The following is an 18,660-nucleotide window of genomic DNA, read 5'->3' on the forward strand; positions in this document are numbered from 1 at the left end:
GTCAGTGAGACGTGTGGCTGAAATGGGCCACAGAGCTCAGGAGGTTAAGAGCGGTTGACTGGCAGTCGGAGGGTTGCCGGTTCGATCCCCCACCCTGGGCGTGTCGAAGTGTCCCTGAGCAAGACACCCAACCCCTAATTTCTCCCAACGAGCTGATTGGTACCTTGCATGGCAGCCTTTCACCGTTGGTGTGTGAGTGCGTGTGTGAATGGGCGAATGAGAGGCATCAGTTGTAAAGCCCTTTGGATAAAAGCGCTATATAAATGCAGGCCATTTACCAAATGCTGCCGTTCTCTGCGCAGAGTCAAGCGGCTGGGCTACTACGACCACACCCAGAGGCAGCTGGGCGAGCGGGCCCTGTACGTCTTCCCCGCCAGGACCCCCCATTACCTCCAGGCCGAGGCCCCTGTCTCCCAGGACCGTGGCCAGGAAGGTGCGTCACCCGACCTGTCCCGTTACTCTCCCATTCTCCCAGTCCTGTCCCATTACTCTCCCATTCTCCCAGTCCTGTCCCGTTACTCTCCCATTCTCCCAGTCCTGTCCCATTACTCTCCCATTCTCCCAGTCCTGTCCCATTACCTCCCATTCTCCCAGTCCTGTCCCATTACTCTCCCATTCTCCCAGTCCTGTCCCATTACTCTCCCATTCTCCCAGACCTGTCCCATTACTCTCCCATTCTCCCAGACCTGTCCCATTACTCTCCCATTCTCCCAGACCTGTCCCATTACTCTCCCATTCTCCCAGACCTGTCCCATTACTCTCCCATTCTCCCAGACCTGTCCCATTACTCTCCCATTCTCCCAGACCTGTCCCATTACTCTCCCATTCTCCCAGACCTGTCCCATTACTCTACCATTCTCCCATGACCTGTCCCATTACTCTCCCATTCTCCCATGACCTGTCCCATTACCCTCCCATTCTCCCGGTCCTGTCCCATTACTCTCCCGTTCTTCCAGACCTGTCCCATTACTGTGGCCAGGGTCCCATCCTCCCCCCTCCTCCTGTGTGCGCGCCCCTCTGACCTCCTCCCGTCCCGTCTCTGCAGCTGAAGCGGATGTTTAAGAAGGACGCGCTGAAGAAGGCCGCGGACGGCGCGGACGGGTCGGCCTCCAGCACGCAGCCGGCGGAGAAGGCAGAGAGCCCCGAGGGTACGGCCTTTCACTCCTTCAGAGCGGCGGGGTCCCCCCCCAACCCCAGTCCCTCCCTCCCCCCCCTAACCCTCAGTCCCCCCCCCCAACCCCAACCAGTCCCGCCCCTCCCCCCCCCCCAACCCAGTCCCTCCCCCCACTCCAGTCTGCCCCTCCCCCCCTCCCTCCCCAACCCGTCAGTCCCTCCCTCCCCCCCACGCACAGTCCTCCCCTCCCGCACTCTCACCAGTACCTCCTCCCTGCACCCAGTGCCGCACCCGCCCCCTGCCCCTCTCCCATCCCCCTTAACCAGCCCTCCCCTCCCCTCCCCCCCCGCGGTCCGCTGCGGTCTCCGTGACGCCGCTGTCTGCCCCCTTCTCCTCCCGTCCAGCCGAGAGGAGCACGGAGCCCCGGCGGGACGTCGCCGCGGAGACGGGGAAGGCGGGCACGGGACGTCCCAACAACGGGCCGGCGGAGGCGGCGGCGGCGGGGGCGGGGGCGGGGCAGCCCCGGCGGGACGGCGCCCCCCCGGAGGCGTGGGCGGAGTCGGGCGAGCAGGACGCCGACGACGAGGGGGCCGAGGACACGGACGACACCAGCTCCATGACGTCGTCGGCCAGCTCCACCGCGTCCTCGCAGAGCGGCGGCCTGGGCCCCGGGCGCAAGAAGAGCATCCCGCTCTCCATCCGCAACCTCAAGAGGAAGCACAAGAAGAAGAGGACCAAGTTCTCCCGCGAGTTCCGGCCCGGAGATCGGTGAGTCGCCCCGACCCGTCTGTCCCACCCCCCCACGCGCTTATTCTGCGCACGTCGCGCGACGCGGCCGCAGTCCGATTTAAATGTCTGCGTTCGGCTGCCCCGCCCGAGTGCGTTCACCTCTTAAAGGTCTGAAGCTGGCGTTTTAGACAGCAGCAATTATCCCTCCGCAGGCCTTTTTGCAGTAAATGCTGAAATTAGATTTGGTAATCACGGAGAATGCTATGCTGTACCAGACAGGCCCTCTGCAGTGGTCCAGTTAGTGAATGCTACGCCTCTGTCCGTGTGATTTGAGTGAGGGTTTAAGTCAAAGGTGCTGTATGCAGTCTGGAGGCTTTAGCTTGCAGGAAGGCCAGCTCTGGGCACTTGTATTAAAAGCAGCACGGGGGGGGGTGATGTGATTTATCTCTGGCGAGGAGTGCAAGGACGCTGAGGAGAGAGAGGGGGGGGGGGGGAAATTGGGCTGGCTCCCGTCTTCCTTTCATTAAATCTTTCTCCCCCCCCTCGGGCGCGGGCAGGGTGGCGGTGGAGGTGGTGTCGACGAAGACCTCGGCGGACGTCATGTGGAAGGACGGCACCGTGGAGGCCGGCATCCGCTCCAACGAGCTCATCCCCATCCAGCACCTGGACAACTACGAGTTCTGCCCCGGGGACTTCGTGGTGGACAAGCGGCGTAAGTGTCCGTCCGCTCTGTCCCCTCGTCCGTCATCCGTCCGCTCAGTCTGCCGCGCGGTTTCTTCTGAACGTCTTCTCTCTGAAGCCTGCTTTTTAAAAACCTCAAAGCGGGCATCGAACAAAGCCGAAGGCTTTCCTTCTTGTGTTCAGTTGTGCCTGGGTGTGCAGAGTTTGACTGTGTGTTTGTGTTTTTTTTGTGTTTGTGTGTGTGTGTGTGTGTGTGTGTGTGTGTGTGCGTGGTGTGCGTGCGCGTGTGTGTGTGTGTGCATGTGTGGTGTGGGGCATGTGTGTGTGTGTGTGTGTGTGTGTGTGTGTGTGTGCGTGCGGTATGTGTGTTTGTGTGTGTGTGTGCGTGCGTGCGTAGTGTGTGTGTGTGTGTGCGTGCGCGTGTGTGTTGTGTGTGTGTGGTACGTGGTGTGTGGTGTGTGGTGTTGTGGTGTGTGTGTGTGTGTGTGTGTGTGGGGGGCGTGTGTGTGTGTGTTGTGTTGACGTGTGTGTGATGCTCGTGTGTGTGTGTGTGTGTGTGTGTGTGTGTGTGTGTGTGTGTGCGCGTGTCTCAGCTCAAGCTCCTCAGGACCCTGGGGTGTACGGGGTGATCCAGTCTGGGGACCACAAGGGCCGGACCTGCGCTGTGAAGTGGGTCAAACTCAACTGCAGCAGCGACGACGTGGAGGTCAGTGAGCCTGAACACACACTGACCAGCGGGGTGCTGCTGGGTCACTGACTAGCGGGGTGCTGCTGGGTCACTGACTAGCGGGGTCCTGCTGGGTCACTGACCAGCGGGGTCCTGCTGGGTCACTGACTAGCGGGGTCCTGCTGGGTCACTGACTAGGGGTCTGCTGGGTCCTGACTAGCGGGGTCCTGCTGGGTCACTGACTAGCGGGGTCCCTGACTAGCGGGGTCCTGCTGGGTCACTGACTAGCGGGGTCCTGCTGGGTCACTGACTAGCGGGGTCCTGCTGGGTCACTGACTAGCGGGGTCCTGCTGGGTCACTGACCAGCGGGGTCCTGCTGGGTCCCTGACTAGCGGGGTCCTGCTGGGTCACTGACTAGCGGGGTCCTGCTGGGTCACTGACTAGCGGGGTCCTGCTGGGTCACTGACTAGCGGGGTCCTGCTGGGTCACTGACTAGCGGGGTCCTGCTGGGTCACTGACTAGCGGGGTCCTGCTGGGTCACTGACTAGCGGGGTCCTGCTGAGTCACTGACTAGTGGGGTCCTGCTGGGTCACTGCTGTGGACATGACCTGAGAATAATGCTGTTTCATCGCTGGTTGATACAACACAGTGATTTTACACACCCACTGTTCATTTCGGTCTTGGGTGAATGCGTTTATAATCATGACCAAGCGTTGTATTATAGTCAAGCTTTTTCTAGTCGTTGCTTCATAATGAGAAAATTAGTATTTAAAAAAAAAAAGCCTGGAGTATTTTTACTTCCTTTTAAATATTTAATATAAATTCCTTTTATGTTAGAACGATGCAGTTACTTTAATTGGGTGTGAAAATGTTCTCTCGTGTTCCTTGATGTCTAACGTTGCGCTGATGTTATTTGGTGTTATCTTAACGTTTGTGACCGGGATGTGAAATGGATTTCTCTGGGGCGTTCCTAGGTCATCGGTGAGGAGGAGGACGTCAGCGTCTACGACATCGCCGACCACCCGGACTTCCACTTCCGCGCCACCGACATCGTCATCAGGATATGGAACTCGGAGAACGGGCAGACGGCGGCGGACTGCGAGAACGAGGTGGGTTCGGCCTGTCCCCTTCCCGAAAAGGACGCCCCCCCCCCCCCCCGAGCCCAGCGCGCCATCAGAATCACAGTTCCCTTCTTCTAACTTCGACACCAGCGTTCGTTCTGGCGGAAGGCGTCCTTCAAAACCTTCTGCTGTGTTCGAAGGTGGGAAACATCAGGTCGCTTTTTAGGGCTGAGCGCGTCATTGGATGACGTGGCGGGGCAGATGCGGTTAGCCCCGCCCTCTTTCAGAGCTGCGTGCCGATCTGCTCTGAACAAACAGCGCCGCCCGATGCTATTTCCCTGACATCGTGTGCGTTGAGTGGAATTTCTCCAGCGTGAATCTTTCATGGAAGGGATGGGCACGTGAGTAGCGTAGGCGTCGGCGTGCGTGCCGGAGTCGGGCAGCTGATCTCTCTGTTCCCTCCAGACCTCGGTGGGCCAGGTGTCCAGAGTGGACGTCAGCAGCAAGGTGGAGGTGGTGTGGGCGGATAACTCCATGACCATCGTCCTGCCGCAGGTAATCCTTCAGACCTCTCCGAACAACTCTTCTCTGTATAAATGCAGATGAACGCTAGATAAAGACCCTCTGTGTTTGCTTTGCCCGTGGCAGCTGTGGATTGAGGTTGAGAAGGTATGACTGAAGTGCAGTTTATTAGCATACTGCATGTGCTCTCATATTCACGTGCGTGACAAGAGAATAGTACTCTAACTCTGTGTCTTTGGCATCTTGATTGATCCTTTTTTAATGACTGTAGCATGTTCACCAGTTTTTCTGCAGGAGCCAGAAGCACAATTTTGAAATTCTGTTGCGCTGACTTTATTAGCATTTTAATAGAATATCTGCTACTCCAAGTTTAAATACTTCGTTCTAAAATGGCACGATCCAGTAATTCCCGGTGTAAGTTATTTTGCTCGGTAGGTTGAGCTTCTTCGGCTGTATTTGAGATTCATGTTAAAATATTAAAATATGCGTCTAACCTTTCCCACCTTCCTAAAAGCGATGGGTGTTTTTTTGTTCTTTTTGAGGTGTTGACGGCTCTGGGTTGTTTCGGTATTTTTTATTTTTTTTGGCTTAATGAATTCCGCCCAAAGACGGGCCTGATGAGTGTTTGGGGAAGTGCCGCTGACCGCGCCGCCGGGCCGGGCCGGGCCGGTTCTGTCTCCCCAGCACCTGTACAACGTGGAGTCGGAGATCGAGGAGACGGACTACGACTCGGTGGAGGAGAGCAGCAGCGGCGCCTCGTCCGAGGAGTGGGAGGACGAGAGCGACAGCTGGGAGACCGACAACGGTGTGATGGAGGACGAGCACGCGGGCGAGGCGGCGCCCGCGCCCGCGCCCGCGCCCACGCCCACGGGCCCCCCGGAGGAGCAGGCCGCGCTGACCGCCGTGGCGGAGGAGCTGGAGCCGGGCGCCGTCGCCGCGGCGACGCTGGCCGGCGGGGGGGCGGGGCCGGGCTCGGAGGAGAAGGCGGGGAAGGAGGGCGCCGCGCGGGGCTTCCGGGAGCTGAAGGAGGCGCTGAAGATCCTGGAGAGCCTGAAGAACATGACGGTGGAGCAGCTGTGGACCGGCTCCCCCACCTCCCCCACCGTGGAGCCCGAGAAGCCCACCAAGGAGAAGAGGTCTGTGTGGGGGGGGCCATGGTGGGGGGGGGGGACCGCTCTCTGCTCAGGGCTGTAAGGCATGGAGACATCTCTACACTCGGGAGTGCAAAAACATCTCCAGGGGGGAAAAAAATGTGCGCATGTATGAGGCAGCAGTGTAGTTATAATGGGTAAGGAACTGGTCTTGTAACCTGAAGGTCACACGTTCGATTCCCCCGTAGGACACAGCCGTTGTACCAAGGTGCATTGCTTCAGTATACTGTATATCCAGCTGTATAAACGGATGCAATGTAAATGCTGTGTAAAAGTTGTGTAAGCCTCTCTGGATGAGAGCGTCTGCTAAACGCCTGTAATGCAATATAATGTATGAAAAAATCCGCCTGAGTTTGGATAGTAGAAAAACAAAGGGTGTTAGAGGCAGTTCAAGGGCACTTGCAGTTGGCACAGGCGGATAAACAACAGACATTTGGCTTATCAGGAAAAAACAGAACTCATTCATACCCGTCCCGAGTCATCTGCAGTCTAGCTCATATAAAGGACGGTGCTTTTTACACTTTTCACAGTGTCGCACAGTCGGGAAGAGCGTGCGTGCTCACGTTAACAAACTCGCGCAGGTTCCTGGACGACTTCAAGAAGCTGCAGGAGAACCTGAAGAAGACCCTGGACAACGTGGCCATCGTGGAGGAGGAGCGCATGGAGGCGGCGGGGGAGGCGGAGAAGGAGGAGAAGCCGCAGGAGCCCCAGACGCCCGTCCGCTCGGAGTGGCCCAGCGACACGCCCGTCCTGTGCCAGCAGAGCGGGGGCAAGCCGGGCGTCACCTTCACCAGCGCCAAGGGGGAGGTCTTCTCCGTGCTGGAGTGGGCACCGGGTGAGACGCCCGATTAAAAAAACAACCCAGCGTGTGTCCGCACGGGGCAGGGGGGGTGTGGTTACTAGCTGTGGTACAGAACACGTCTCTGTTGAAGCGTTTTGCGTACGTTGCTCGCAGCCGTCTGACCAGAGTAGCACTGATGTTGATTTAAGGAGTGTGTGTCTTAAGGACACCTTTTTGTGCTGCAGGTGAGCGGGTTGCTGAATCACACACACAGCACACATAGCTAACCCCCTACGGCTGCCGTGGCAGCACCCTATGAAACACTGAGAGGGCAAGGTGAAAGGTCACGGTGTGGAATGATGGGTTGTCTGTCTCGCCCGCTTGCTCTCTCTCTGTGTACAGATAGCCACGCCTTCAAGAAGATGGAGTTCCAGCCGGCGGAGGCCAAGAAGTTCTTCAGCACCGTGAGGAAGGAGATGGCCCTGCTGGCCACCTCCCTGCCCGACGGCATCATGGTCAAGACCTTCGAGGATCGCATGGCAAGTTCAGGCGTTGGGCCCATTAATGCCGAGATTTTTTCCCCAGAGGTTTCTTACATAAGCATCTACAGTCATCCAAAAAATATTCACAGATGAAGAAAGAGTGGTAGAGACTTTAGTTCCCCGTGGGATTAAATGGCAGCTTGGCAGCTTGGTCCATTTTACTTACTACTCCTGGGTTCTACTGAAAAGCTCAGGGGTTGGTCTAGTGCAGTTCTGCCACCCCCGTGACTGCTCCTCCCATGTGACTGCTCCCCACCTGTGACTGCTCCCCACCTGTGACTGCTCCCCCCGTGACTGACGGAGTGTGGCACAGTGGGTAAGGAACTGCGCTTGTAACCGAAAGGTCGCAGGTTCGATTCCCGGGTAAGGACACTGCCGTTGTACCCTTGAGCAAGGTACTTAACCTGCATTGCTTCAGTATATATCCAGCTGCATAAATGGATACAATGTAAAGTGCTATGTAAAAAAAAAAAAAAAAAAAAAAAAAAAAAAAAAAAAAAAAAAAAAAAAAAAAAGTTGTGTAAGTCGCTCTGGATAAGAGCGTCTGCTAAATGCCTCTAATGTAATGTAATGTAATGCTCCCCCCTGTGTCTGCTCCCCCTGTGTCTGCTCCCCCCTGTGACTGCTCCCCCATGTGACTGCTCCCCCCCTGTGACTGCTCCCCCTGTGACTGCTCCCCCATGACTGCTCCCCCCATGACTGCTCCCCCCCATGTGACTGTTCCCCCCTGTGACTGCTGCCCCATGTGACTGCTTCCCTCCTCTGACTGCTCCCCCCACCCCCGACTGCTCCATTACCGATATGGGAGAGGAGGCAGCCATGTACGCTAACGAATGTATGCTAACGTGTAAAGCCTGCTGTAGTAAATGCCCGTTTTAGAAACGTGAGGGCTGTCCTGTTTTTGGGCTTTAGCGCTGTCGCTCCCGCTGAGAGCCGCCTAAATGGACTGTACACGCATAGTTAACCCCCTATGGCTGCCGTGGTAACACCCTATGGCTGCCGTGGTAACCCCCTATGGCTGCCGTGGTAACAACCTATGGCTGCCGTGGTAACATCCGATGGCTGCCGTGTTAACACCCTATGGCTGCCGTGGTAACATCCTATGTCTGCCGTGGTAACATCCTATGGTGGTAACCCCCTATGGCTGCCGTGGTAACATCCTATGGTGGTAACCCCCCATGGCTGCCGTGGTAACATCCTATGGTGGTAACCCCATATGGCTGCTGTGGTAACCCCCTATGGCTGCCGTGGTAACACCCTATGGCTGCTGTGGTAACCCCCTATGGCTGCCGTGGTAACACCCTATGGTGGTAACCCCCTATGGCTGCCGTGGTAACCCCCTGTGGCTGCCGTGGTAACGCCCAGTGGCTGCCGTGGTAACACCCTATGGTGGTAACCCCCTATGGCTGCCGTGGTAACCCCCTGTGGCTGCTGTGGTAACGCCCTGTGGCTGCCGTGGTAACGCCCCGCCCCCGGGTTTTCCCGCAGGACCTCTTCTCGGCGATGATCAAAGGTCCGACGCGCACGCCCTACGAGGACGGCCTGTTCCTCTTCGACATCCAGCTGCCCAACATCTACCCCGCCGTGCCCCCCCTCTTCCGCTACCTGTCCCAGTGCAGCGGCCGCCTCAACCCCAACCTCTACGACAACGGCAAGGTGTGCGTCAGCCTGCTGGGCACCTGGATCGGCAAGGTGAGGCCTCCCGACCCAACCCAACCCCCTCCTCCCCCACACCGCCGCTGCTTCTGCTCCTCACTGCTCTCTGCCGCTAAGTCTGTGTTCAGACGGGATCAGAATGTTGATGCGCAGTGAAGGGACTCTCTGCTTCGTGTGTGATGTGTGTTTATTATAACTGTGCGGAACGCTGACTGTGTGTGTGTGTAATGTGACTGTGTGTGTGATCTGTCTGCAGGGCACAGAGAGATGGACCAGTAAGTCCAGCCTGCTGCAGGTGCTCATTTCCATCCAAGGTGAGACCATGTGATCAGACCATGTGATCAGGTCATGTGATCGGCCCCTTCCTTCCCCTCTCACACACGCCTTCACTTATTGTACGTCTACTACTACAACTGCTGCAACTACAACCACTGCTACTACTGCTACTGCAATCACTGCTACTGCTACAACCACCGTTACTACTACTAATACAACCACTGCTACCTCTACTACTGCAACCTCTGCTACTACTGCTACTACTACAATCACTGCTGCTACTACAACCGCTGCTACTACTGCTACTACTACTAAGCTAGCACCACTACTACTACTGCTAGTTCTGCTAGTTTACTGGGGTAGTAGTGTGGTGTAATGATTCGGGATCTGGGCTTGCAGGTTTGATTCCCAGGTGCGGCACTGCCAAATTGCTTCAGTAAATATTCAGCTGCAACTATTTGCAAAATAAAATAAACAGTGTAAGTCAGTCTGGATAGCAGTGTCAGCTTATTGCCTAAAATGTGAAAGCAGAGTAATTCTACACTCTCGCCACCAGCCGGCACTGACCTGTGGGGCTGGGTTTGTTTGAGCAGCAGACGTAACTGATCGAACTGATTTTCTGTAGTCGTTCACGACGTACTGTACGACCGTCACCGCTGAGGAGATCATTCCGTTATAGTTTCTCCTGTACCGCTGCTCACGTTTTTTTCGCCACGCCGTCTGTTCCAGGGCTGATCCTGGTGAACGAGCCCTACTACAACGAGGCGGGCTTCGACAGCGACCGCGGCCTGCAGGAGGGCTACGAGAACAGCCGCTGCTACAACGAGATGGCGCTGATCAAGATGGTGCAGTCCATGACGCAGCTGCTGCAGACGCCGGTGGAGGTGTTCCAGCAGGAGATCCGCGAGCACTTCTGCGGCAGCGGGTGGAGGCTGGTGCACCGCCTGGAGGCCTGGCTGGAGCTGCACGAGGCGGCCGAGCGGGGGCCCGGCGGCCACAGGGAGGGCCACAGGGAGGGCCGGGCCCCCGAGTTCCCCCTGCTGGAGGAGGGGGCGCAGGCGGCGGCCCACAGCAGCCCCGGCCAGCCGGACCCCAGGGGGGGGGAGGAGCTGGAGGACTCGGGCCTGAGCCCCTCCACCACGCTGCAGCAGGACCTGAGCCAGCACTCGGACTGCGACGGGGCGGCGTGGGCGGGGGCCGAGGCGGGGGCGGGGCCCGAACAGGCCGGGAGGGCCCAGCCGGACTCCGCCGGCGGCGGCGTGGGCGGCGGCCAGCCCGCGGTCAGACCAAAGAAGCGGAGAAAGAGCTACCGCAGCTTCCTGCCGGAGCGCAGCGGCTACCCGGACATCGGCTTCCCGCTCTTCCCGCTCTCCAAAGGCTTCGTCAAGAGCGTGCGCGGCGTGCTGCTGCACTACCGCGCCGCGCTGGCGGCCTGCGGCCTCGCCGAGCGGCCCGAGGACAAGTGAGGAGCCAACCGCCACGCGCCGCGCCCCCCCCCCCCCGCCCCCCACGCCCCGCCCCGCCGCCAGCACCTCCCTGCCAATCGCCACGCCCCCACTCCACCCCCCCCCCCCCACCGCCCCACCGCCACCCCTCAAACCAGTGTTCTACAGCTGTCTGCTGCCCCTCCCACAGGTAGCCCCCCGCCGTACCGGAACAGGGAGGAAATTTGCTTCTTATAAGAAAAAAAAGAAAAGAAAAACATTAAAGAATTTAAAAATGGGGGTGGGGGGTGAGGGGGTGGGGGTTGGGGGAAGAATTACACATTAAAAAAAAGAAAAAAAGAGTCTTATCTGCGCATATATCTACTCGATTTACTTGGTGTCCCACCGGAGCTGAGGTGTGAACTTGCCCTCCCCCCCTGGGGGGGAGCCGCTGCCCGTCCCGCCCTTGTCCTGGTGTCCATCCCTCTGGAACTCTGATCGCTCAGGGAGACTCGGACACAGAGCATGTGCCTTGATGGAAGGGCGTCTGTCGGGGGCTGGCCTGGGGGCCCTGGTTGGGGGAGAGCAGTGAGGGGGGGGAGGACTGTGATTGGCTGTGTGCGGCGGTGGTGTGTGGCGTGCTGGGGAAGCTTCCTGTGACTCTTTCTGCGGGCTGAGGGGTCCTACAGAGGAGCGGTAATTTGGGTGGGGGTGGGAGTGGGAGTGGGAGTGGGGTGGGGAGGCTGGGGTACCACACGGGGGGGTTTGCACAAGAGCAGGGAAACACGATGTCGCTCGGAACAAAAAACCCAAACCGCCGCGGAACAAAAAGGGAAACGAAGCCAGAACTTTAGCATCCGTGGTGCCATGGTGTCCTCCGGGGCTCAGCGCGAGCTGACTGGGCCTGGAGCTGCCCCGGGCCTGGAGCTGACCGAGCCTGGAGCTGTCCCGGGCCTGGAGCTGTCCCGGGCCTGGAGCTGTCTGGGCCTGGAGCTGCCCCGGGCCTGGAGCTGCCCCGGGCCTGGAGCTGACCGGGCCTGGAGCTGTCCCGGGCCTGGAGCTGTCCCGGGCCTGGAGCTGTCCCGGGCCTGGAGCTGTCCTGTCCTGGGCCTGGAGCTGTCCCGGGCCGAGCTGTGTGCGCAGCCCGCTCCTCAGAGGGCAGGAGAGTCGCCCCCGTCCCGCTCCCGCTCTCCCCGTCCCGCGCCAGCCCAGCCAGAAGGGGCGCCCGCTCGGGTAACGGAACACATGTCGCTGCATGACCTCACCCTAACGCCCTCGCTCTCCTGCCAGCGCTGGGCCATGCGCGCCCCTTCGCCATCTTCCAGGTGCCGCCAGAAATTCGTTCTGAAGACCAGGCCGTTTTTGGGTTGGAAAGTAGCTGTTGCTGGTGGGCGGAGCTCAACCACCGACACCCCCCCCTCCCCCAGCCACATAAAAAAAACACAAACAAGAGAAACCGCTTAGTCACTGTAGTTCATGTAGAATCGTACCGATCCCTGACTTCAGACCGCATTAAATAAATCTGAGTGGTGAGTTTACAAAAAATCTGGGGAAATCCGGTACGGTAGATTGGCTGAAGTGCTTGGGGGGGGGGGGGAAGTGATTTCTGTCCTTAACTGGGCTGTTTAATAGATTTAACTCTGGAATAATAGGAGGGAGTTTAAGGTGAAGGTGCCTGAGGAATGTTCCGGAACAGAGGGGGGGGGGGGCACCTGGAGAGACCTCTGTTATAGTGTACACCTTGTTCCCTTTTCAAAAGATTTGCACTCTGATGTGGCTTTTTTTTTTTTTTTTTTCCCTTCTCGCCTGTGTTCCCCGTTTATTTAAGCACAAAGGTAGGACCTGATTTAGCTCTGAGGTTTAATAAGGAGGGGAGAACTGCTCTGCGTCGAAGCCTCCTGTAAGATGACAACACTTCTCATCAGCCAATCAGGACCCACCGTTCTTTCAGACGCCGCCTTGCTCCGTTTGCTCGCTAAATCGGTATATCGTGCTAAGCTGACCCTCTGTCGCCATAGGTCCTCGGGCAAACCCACCCCCCCACCCCCCTCACCCAAACCCCCCACCCCCTCACCCAAACCCCCACCTCCCTAAGAGCTTCTGTTCTCTGCAGATCGCTCCCCGGGGGGTTTGGGAGTGGGACGCGGTAAATAATTGAACGCACGGACGGGATCGCGACGCGCTGCCTTACTTTTCTCCAGCTCTCCTGAGGTTTAACAGAGCTCCCCGTTATCCGAAAAACAAAGCTCCTCTGCCTCAGCTTTAACGCTTCCCCCGGCCCGGACCCCCCCCCCACCCCAACCCTGTTTAAAACTATGAGCCACAGCGAGGGAGGGGGGGGGATTATCTTTGGATAACAGACAGAGGGGTTTAGTGCTTTAGACAGTTGTGTGCTGCTTAAATTGATGCAGTTTTGTCTCTTTTTTTTTTTTTTCTTTTTCTTGTTTCCTTCGATTTTCGTTTGCCTGTTCTGACCCCCCCCCCAGAGGGCAGGGGGGGGTGTACGGGGTCTTCCAGAGCGGGCTGTTGCCGTCCCATCATGCCCCCCGCCCCCCCACTCTAACTCTGCTTTTCATTTCCTTTTATTGTTGGGGTGAGGATTCCCTGGGCGAGCTGGATTCGAAAGAAAAAAAAAAAAATCTGTCAGTATTAGTTTCCCTTTCCCGCCGAACTCGAACGGTCTCAGCCACTTCTTATTCGTGCCACCAGGGGGCAGCGGCTTCGGATCCGACCCCCGAAAGGGCCCGCAAGTTCCGCTCTACGTGCCGGAATCCAGCCCGACCTGTCTCGCAAGTGCTCTTGAATTGTGGGAACGACACGGGACGTGCGGGCATTCGTGTTTACATCCCCTCCTGACGCGGGACTGGAGCGACACGCTCGCGCGTTTGAGAGGCGCGCCTCCAGGCCCCCAGCCCCCCCTTCGGTCGGGCCCAGACCTGCCAAGCTGGCCACCCCTCTGTACAGTCCCCCCTTTTTTTTTTTTTTTGTTGCACAAGACGACTGAAGACGTTTATGCCTAGGAGCGTAGGTTTGTGAGATGCAGTTCAATATAGCATGCGTGCGCACACTCCTAAAAATAATCTGTGATGGGGGCGGCGGGGGGGGAGGTGGAGGGGGTGGGAGGGAGGAAAGTGTTGCAAACCAAAAAAAAAAAAAAAAGAAAAAAAAGAAGATTGTGGAGAATCTGATTAGGAGAAAGGTGGTTGTTTTTCTGCTGCTCTTGACGGCACTCTTGTTGGCCTGGCTTGGCTAACTGGCTTCCATAACCCCCCCCAAAGTTTCCTCTTTCATAGTGCTGCCTGTGAGTCTGGGGCCCACCTTTCGTAGCTGCAGTGCCTGTAGTGCGTGGCTCTCTTCCTCCCCCCCCCCCCCCCCTTCAATATTTGCGACTCAGAGTCTAACTTTGATCTCCACTATTTCAGCAGAGAATGTGAAGCTAGGTCTCGGAAGAGGACATCAAGCACATGAAGTTATGTACTATTTTCCGTGTATGTGTACAATATTCAAAATCCATATTATGAAAGATACAGCCAAAGCATGTAACATGTTGCTTTAAGCCTTAAACGGCTACTCACAAGACTTGACTGTACGATGTAAACATTTCCACAGTGGCCTGTATTGGTAAACTAATAAACTATGATTTGTAGCCTGATTCCTCTGTACAGAAGTCATGACTATATATATAATATATATATATATATATTTAACATAAATGAAGTGGTGAATGCTTGGGGCATACATATGTGTATAAATTGCAGAGTGAGTGTGCGTACAGTTTTTTTGTTTTTTTTTTCCTCCCCCAGTTTATTTGTATTTTTTTACAGTTCTTTTGGTTTTGCATTATAAGACGGCTGTATAAGGGGATACATTAAACTCTTTGCAAGCATAAACATGGTAGCACGTCGTTGCTTGTTGGTTCGATTTAAAACCTTGGTCCGTTTTAACTGCATTTCTTTTGCTAGAAAAAAGCACACGCAATTTCTAAAAAATACACACAATTTCTAAAAATTCTGATTTTATTTTATTCAAATAGAAATACTCCAGTACAATTTTCAATTTTTATAAAATTATAGACATTTTGCAAAAGATGGAAAAATATAGTTCTGTATTTGACATGTCATTGGTTATCTGAATAATAATAATAAAAATAATAAAAATAACAAAAAAAAACAGTACTGTATATTCCCCCAACCACACCACAGGACCTACAGGATAATAAAGAATCCAGAATGTTGTGAGAGCACAGGTGCTGTAGCTGAAGGAATGCACGGAGCGTCAGTCTGTACCATCTTCTGTTCAACCTGAAAGCGTGTCTTTCTGAGGGACACTAAACCAGTTCATTCCCAAAACACACACGTCAGCATCTCTCCGTCCTTCCATCAAACGCCGTGTGTGTGTGTGTGTGCTTGCTCTCTACGTGCGCCAAAAAAATTGTACAGTGACAAGAGTGTCAAAAGCTTTCTGGTTGGATCCAAGCACCACAAAGGCGTTGACTGGAAAAAAAGGTTCAGCCCACACTCACTCACGCCTGTTGTCAGGACGGCAGGAAATGGCAGAAACTGAAGAAAAAAAAAAAAAAGACCCTTGACCAAGCTGGGGCCACACTGAGGACTTGTATTCCAGTTGTTAGGGTCAGGAAGGTAAATGGGACTCATTTTTCAATATGAGCTTAACACGGTTCTATTAGCCCTCATAGCCACAAATTCAAAACACAGTGGAATGGGAAGATATGATTTTTGGAAATGTAAATATCAACCTTAATTTTTTTACTCCTGTGCTCTCTGGAGAAATAGTCCACTCACAGCCCCCAACACACAAAGATTTCAACTTTAAATTATTTTCTATCTGTTGACTACCATCTATTGAGTGTTTTCAATCAAAAAAACAAAAAAAAAACAAACCCACCACCAATTTGCAGTACATACATTATTCCTCTGTGTCAGGACTGCTGAACAGTGGCTGAAGGACTGGCACGCTCAAATTGCATAGCTACCGCTCGACACAGGACGTGCGCTTCCAAACACCGCGCGACAAATTGATTCTGTAAACATGACACCCTGCTCGGAGAGTGACGAGCGTCACGGGCCGCGCGAACGCTTCCCCCGCCGACGCCTTCGCCGACCCGACCGACAGGGCTGCCGTCTTCTTCTTCCACTTTACATTATAAAGCAGCATTATCACGTCGATCACAATGCCCTGTGCTTATCAAATTATTCTCAACCGTTCCACCCACCACACTTCCTCCTTCGGTGACATCGCAAAATGGAAGGTAAAGCACGGCTTGCACTGTCTTAAAGGCAACTCTGTAAATAACACGGGATAAATATATATTTTTAAAAAAAGGTACAACCTCACAGTGGGAGAAACGATACAGTAAGTTTCCCCTGTTGAATCACAGTATGTCCGCGGAAGGTGCTTCATTTATGTGCAGTCTATTTAAAAAAAAAAATTCTTCAGATTTTTTTCTTTTTTCTTCTTCTGCGTTTCTCTCTTTCACATGCTGGGCCTCCAGAAGGCGGCAAGGTTTAAATATTACAAAACAGTCTCTCTGCCGCACGCAAGCTGTCGCATTTTTGGAAACCGCACCCTTTCGTCCGCCCCAGATAACCACTCAATGGCACCTCAGAGGGGTTCAGAAGCATGCTGCGGTTCGTGTACGCTTTAAAACATCCCCCCCCCCCTCACCCGGACACAGGAACACGACCGTCTCCTATTAAAGTACTCAGGGGGGGGGGAAATGCCTGAATGTATAAAGCGGGGATCAGCAACTCGAGGGCCGAGAACTGCTGGTTTTCCACCCTCCCTTTGCCTGGGAGTCAGGTGTGAAAACCGTCCGGCCAATCGGCAGCACTAATTACCCGGGAGAAAAGAAAACCAGGGGCTGGATTTGGATTCGAGGGCCAGAGCTGATGATCCCCCGATATAAAGCGTCGCATTCCGCCGCGTCGGGTAAATTATGCTAATTATTGGCGTCCCTGCGCGGTTAGAGCCGCTGTGCCAAGAACACCGCGCCGGGCCTCTCATGCAGTAGTTAACAAAGTCGCTGACCCATGCGCTGCGTCGTCAGCCATGCTTTCTTTTCCCTCCTTTCGTGTTTTAGAGGAAAGGAAAAGAAGAAGAGAGAGAGAGTGAGAGAGAGAGAGAGAGAGGATGATCGTTCAGCGGGAGCTGTTCCCGTGTGAGGTATGAGGAGACCAGCCTCCTGCTCGAAAGAGAAGAGAGAGGGAGTGACGAGCTCAGGGCTCGCGTTAGCCTTGGTACGCTAACGGCTATGCCTCAACAAAAAAAAAAAAAAAAAAAAGCGTTGAGATAAGGACACATCGGTGCTGATGGCTGGGGACCCTCACGGGGTGGGGTGGCAGCTGTGCCCCCAGGCAGCCGGGGGACTGGGACACTCCTCTGGAGCACTGCAGGAGGGAGGGGAGGGATGGGGGGTCGCGGGGCGGGGGGGGGGAGGATGACTGCAGCCCAGAATGAGACCCTGATGCAACAAACCGGTCGCTCGTGTTAGTGCAAGGCCAGGCCATTTCAGCACAGCCCCTCAGGGGGACCACGCACCCCCCCGCCTCCCCCCCGGGTCCCGCCCTCCACCCCCCGCCAGGCCCTAAAAGCAATCTGATTAATGCTCAGGTAGAAAAGGAGAAAGAAAAACAAATGCACGCGTGACTTCACAGAGGCTGCAACGCGGTTGACTAAGATGGCCGCTTTGCATTTTTACAGCTGCAGGGCGGTGGCTGCTCTGGATACAAAAACTCTTCGCGTCGCCGGCGACCTTCAGCCCTCCTTGCCTCTCCACATGCGAGCACTGAGCGCTGAGGACGGAAATCGAAGGCGACTGCATTGTGAGCAGAAATACGCGAGTGGAAATGGCAGCTGAGCTAGCGCACATCGCTAACCCGGCGCACATCGCTAACCCCCAGCGTGCATCGCTAACACCCAGCGCGCATCGCTAACACCCAGCGCACATCGCTAACCCAGCGAACATCGCTAACCCAGTGCACACTGCTAACCCAGCGCACATCGCTAACACACAGTGCACATTGCTAACCCGGCGAACATTGCTAACACCCAGCGCACATCGCTAACACCCAGCGCACATCGCTAACCCAGCGTGCATCGCTAACACAGCGTACATCGCTAACACACAGCGCACATTGCTAACCTAGCGTACATCGCTAACCAAGTGCACATTGCTAACCCAGCGCACATCGCTAACACACAGCGCACATTGCTAACCCAGTGCACATCGCTAACACAGCGCACATCGCTAACCTAGCGTACATCGCTAACACAGTGTACATCGCTAACACACAGCGCACATCGCTAACCCAGCGAATATCGCTAACCCAGCGAACATCGCTAACCCGACGCACATCGCTAACACAGCGCACATCGCTAACCTAGCGTACATCGCTAACACAGTGTACATCGCTAACACACAGCGCACATCGCTAACCCAGTGCACATCGCTGTCGAAAAAAAGGGGCTGCCTGTGCGGGTGGTGCGTGCTGCTGCCCAGCGGCGGGGGGGGGCAGGGGAGGGGAGGGGAACACGGCTCAGTGCCCAAGCGTGACGCTTATCGAGCGAGACAGCAGAGTGCGCGCTGCACTCCTCACCCCGGCTCAGCGTCCGCGCGGCGCGGTGCGGCGCGGCTCCGTCCCGGCACGTCCCCGGCTGCGCTCGGCCTCGCGAGGGGCGCTGCAGCTGCTCCGAGTCACACTAGATCTGCCACCAGCGCCCCCTCCACCCCCCCACTCGCTGCAGGGACGACCAGGTCCATACCCGCTACAGCCCTCGGCCCCGGACGTGCGCGCTGCAAACTGCGCTGAATTCCAAGAGAAGGCGGGCCATTTACAGAGCTAAGTGTGCCCATAAAAACCGAAAACAAACAAAAAAAAACTCACAGCCAAAGTAAAGCTGTTTCAGAGCAGAAAAATGAGTTATACTGAGAAGGTAATCGATCACATCATGTAAGTATTGCTTTTGTCAAATATTCAGTAGGGAACATTGTCATACAGCACATAAGACTGTCCCTAGCCCGTCTCATTTAACAGCT

The 18,660-nt window shown here is 55.7% G+C and overlaps 2 protein-coding genes across 3 annotated transcripts in view; one reads left to right on the forward strand and one right to left on the reverse strand.

Moving 5' to 3' along the window:
- The window catches only part of ube2o (ubiquitin-conjugating enzyme E2O), a 39,249-nt gene extending 24,993 nt beyond the window's left edge, over positions 1–14,256 (forward strand). Inside the window, exons 8-20 of the mRNA XM_064323442.1 lie at positions 303–474; positions 1,046–1,148; positions 1,519–1,882; positions 2,401–2,555; positions 3,118–3,230; positions 4,166–4,300; positions 4,718–4,807; positions 5,459–5,910; positions 6,507–6,760; positions 7,109–7,245; positions 8,737–8,940; positions 9,161–9,218; positions 9,910–14,256. Of these exons, the coding sequence (XP_064179512.1) occupies positions 303–474; positions 1,046–1,148; positions 1,519–1,882; positions 2,401–2,555; positions 3,118–3,230; positions 4,166–4,300; positions 4,718–4,807; positions 5,459–5,910; positions 6,507–6,760; positions 7,109–7,245; positions 8,737–8,940; positions 9,161–9,218; positions 9,910–10,646 (2,974 nt within the window). The 3' untranslated portion in view covers positions 10,647–14,256. The remainder of the gene's footprint in view (positions 1–302; positions 475–1,045; positions 1,149–1,518; positions 1,883–2,400; positions 2,556–3,117; positions 3,231–4,165; positions 4,301–4,717; positions 4,808–5,458; positions 5,911–6,506; positions 6,761–7,108; positions 7,246–8,736; positions 8,941–9,160; positions 9,219–9,909) is intronic.
- Positions 14,257–14,602: 346 nt separating this feature from the next.
- The window catches only part of LOC135249053 (sphingosine kinase 1), a 30,078-nt gene continuing 26,020 nt past the window's right edge, over positions 14,603–18,660 (reverse strand). Inside the window, exons 5-6 of one of the 2 annotated variants that reach the window (XR_010328548.1) lie at positions 17,933–18,660; positions 14,603–17,482 (exon numbers count right to left, since the gene is read on the reverse strand). The exon at positions 17,933–18,660 is cut by the window's right edge and continues 2,534 nt beyond it. The gene's annotated coding sequence lies outside the window, so the exon portion shown is untranslated. The other variant, XM_064324298.1, reaches the window with a different exon arrangement.

The sequence above is a fragment of the Anguilla rostrata genome, chromosome 2, assembly GCF_018555375.3.
Source record: "Anguilla rostrata isolate EN2019 chromosome 2, ASM1855537v3, whole genome shotgun sequence".
NCBI classification, from domain to species: domain Eukaryota; kingdom Metazoa; phylum Chordata; class Actinopteri; order Anguilliformes; family Anguillidae; genus Anguilla; species Anguilla rostrata.